General features: G+C 44.0%; 1 protein-coding gene across 3 annotated transcripts in view; it reads left to right on the top strand.

Annotated features, from left to right (window-relative positions):
• The first annotated feature begins 73 nt into the window (after positions 1-73).
• The window catches only part of LOC125138507 (E3 ubiquitin-protein ligase Rnf220-like), an 8,204-nt gene continuing 5,493 nt past the window's right edge, over positions 74-2,784 (top strand). For 2 of the 3 annotated variants that reach the window (XR_007137701.1, XM_047799948.1), the window contains exons 1-3: positions 74-900; positions 1,513-1,630; positions 2,383-2,473. Coding sequence is in view for 2 of the 3 variants with exons in the window: in XM_047799948.1 (XP_047655904.1) it covers positions 844-900; positions 1,513-1,630; positions 2,383-2,473 (266 nt within the window). In the remaining variant the exon portion in view is untranslated. The remainder of the gene's footprint in view (positions 901-1,512; positions 1,631-2,382; positions 2,474-2,784) is intronic. The other variant, XM_047799947.1, reaches the window with a different exon arrangement.

The raw sequence follows: 2,784 nt of genomic DNA, 5'->3' as shown, positions 1-2,784 counted from the left end.
ACACACACAAAAACACAAACACACAGAGACACACACACACACACACACACACACAGACACACACAATTGTTTGGTTATTTATTTCCTTGTATATTTATTTACTTACTTGCTGTTTTGTTTCGTATTGATTTGTTTTAAGACATTTTTGGAACATTTCCTTTACTTCTTGTCAGGTTTCATTCACTCAGACATTTCTGTATTACTGAATCTCTACTGTTTTCAATAATGTTGAGAATTCTATTTTATTTTATGTATTTATTTATTTATTTGTTTGTTTGTTTGTTTGTTTGTTTGTTTGTTTGTTTAACATTTGTGATATTTCTGGTTCTTTTCAGTGCACTAGTTCGACTCACAGCTTCTCTTTAAAGGGCCGGTGTGACTTTTACTTTAATCAGTGTCACATTGAATCTGCTCTCGGTGTGTCGTCTCTGTTTGTCTCCATGTCTCATCAGGAAGTCTTCAGCTGTCTGAAGGACTTCATAGAGATTTTCATGGCACTGTGTTTTCACACACAGACACTCGTTTCTTAGACATGGAGATTGTTCAGGCTCCAAAATAAAAAATAAAAAATAAAAAAAAACCTCCACCTTTTGTTTTTATTTCATCTCTTATCTGTGAATAAAGGCGGCGATGGGACGATGAGGTGCTGTGAGTCCTCTGGTGCTGATGTTCTTATCAAACACTCGTTTATTCTTTTGATCTCTTCCTGTTTTATTGTCTTTGCTTTTCTAATATTTCTCCCCAATCTGCTGTCTCCCATCAGTCCAACTCTTACAGCTGCTTTACTTTTAATACAAAAACCACTATAACAAATATTATCTACTAAACTGACTGACTGTGTTTATGTCTCTGAAAGCTCGCATTGGGAGGATGAAGAGGAGGAAAGTGGAGGAAGAGCAGGTACACACAATTTATTTCACTCTGGGGTTGTTGTTTTTAAACAAGGAAATAATAATAATAATAATAATAATAATAATAATAATAATAATAATAATAATGTGTGTGTGTGTTTGTGCATGTGTGTGTGTGTACGTGTGTGTGTGTGTGTGTATACGTGTGTGTGTGTATGTGTGTGTATGTGTGTGTGTGTGTGTGTGTGTGTACGTGTGTGTGCCTACGTGTGTGTGTACGTGTGTGTGCGTGTGTGTGTGTACGTGTGTGTTTCCATGTGTGTGTCTGTGTGTGTCTTTCGTTGTGTGTGTACTTGTGTGTGTGTACGTGTGTTTGTGTACTTGTGTGCGTGTACGTGTGTGCCTGTGTGTGTACGTGTGTGTACTTGTGTGTGTACTTGTGTTTGTGTACTTGTGTGTCTGTGTGTACGTGTATGTGTGTGTGTGTGTGTGTGTACGTGTGTTTGTGTACTTGTGTGCGTGTACATGTGTGCCTGTGTGTGTACGTGTGTGTACGTGTGTGTCTGTGTGTGTCTGTGTGTGTACGTGTGTCTGTGTGTGTCTGTGTGTGTACGTGTGTGTACGTGTGTCTTTGTGTACGTGTGTCTGTGTGTGTGCGCAGAGAGACGGAGTGTGTATTGTCGAAAGCGACTCGGTGGCAGCAGCAGGAAGGAGAGACGAGTGTGAGTGGAGTGAACAGAGGAGAGTGCAGGTGGTGTCCGTGCTCACCGGCTTCACAGGTACACAATACACTCACTATTATTCTGCTACCAGTTTAACACCGACACACACACACATGGTCTCTAGGTCCATGTGACACACACACACACACACACACACACACACACACACACACACATGGTCTCTAGGTCCATGTGACACACACACACACACACACACACACACACACACACATGGTCTCTAGGTCCATGTGACACACATGGTCTCTATGTGACACACACACACACACACACACACACACACACACACACACGGTCTCTATGTGACACACACACACACACACACACACGGTCTCTATGTGACACACACACACACACATGGTCTCTAGGTCCATGTGACACACACACACACACACACACATGGTCTCTAGGTCCATGTGACACACACACGGTCTCTATGTGACACACACACACACACACACACACACACACACACACGGTCTCTATGTGACACACACACACGCACATGGTCTCTAGGTCCATGTGACACACACACACACACACACACACATGGTCTCTATGTGACACACACACACACACATGGTCTCTAGGTCCATGTGACACACACACACACACACACATGGTCTCTAGGTCCATGTGACACACACACGGTCTCTATGTGACACACACACACACACACACACACACACACACGGTCTCTATGTGACACACACACACACACACGGTCTCTATGTGACACACACACACACACACACGGTCTCTATGTGACACACACCATCTCTCTCTCTCAGGTTTAGTAAACAGTGCATCTAAGGAGCAGCAGGACAGCGATGTGGACCTGGACGTGGACGGCGATGATACTCTGAGTTATGGCCGAGCGCAGTATCCTTCACACTACACACTGCAGTGGAGGAAGTGAAGAATAGAATGTGGAAGGAAGGAAGGAAGGAAGGAAGGAAGGAAGGAAGGAAAGAAGGAAGGAAGGAAGGAAAGAAGGAAGGAAGGAAGGTAGGAAGGAAGGAAGGAAGGAAGGAAGGAAGGAAGGGGGGAGAAAGGGGAAGGAAGGAAGGAAGAGTTGTAAACAGGAAGGAAGGAAGGAAGGAAGGAAGGAAGGAAGGAAGGGGGGAGGAAGGGGAAGGAAGGAAGGAAGGGGGGAGGAAGGGGAAGGAAGGAAGGAAGATTTGTAAACAGGA

The sequence above is a fragment of the Tachysurus fulvidraco genome, chromosome 14 (assembly GCF_022655615.1).
Source record: "Tachysurus fulvidraco isolate hzauxx_2018 chromosome 14, HZAU_PFXX_2.0, whole genome shotgun sequence".
NCBI lineage: Eukaryota > Metazoa > Chordata > Actinopteri > Siluriformes > Bagridae > Tachysurus > Tachysurus fulvidraco.
The sequence above is the reverse complement of the archived record's forward strand: the minus strand, read 5'-3'. Positions and strand labels throughout refer to the sequence as shown.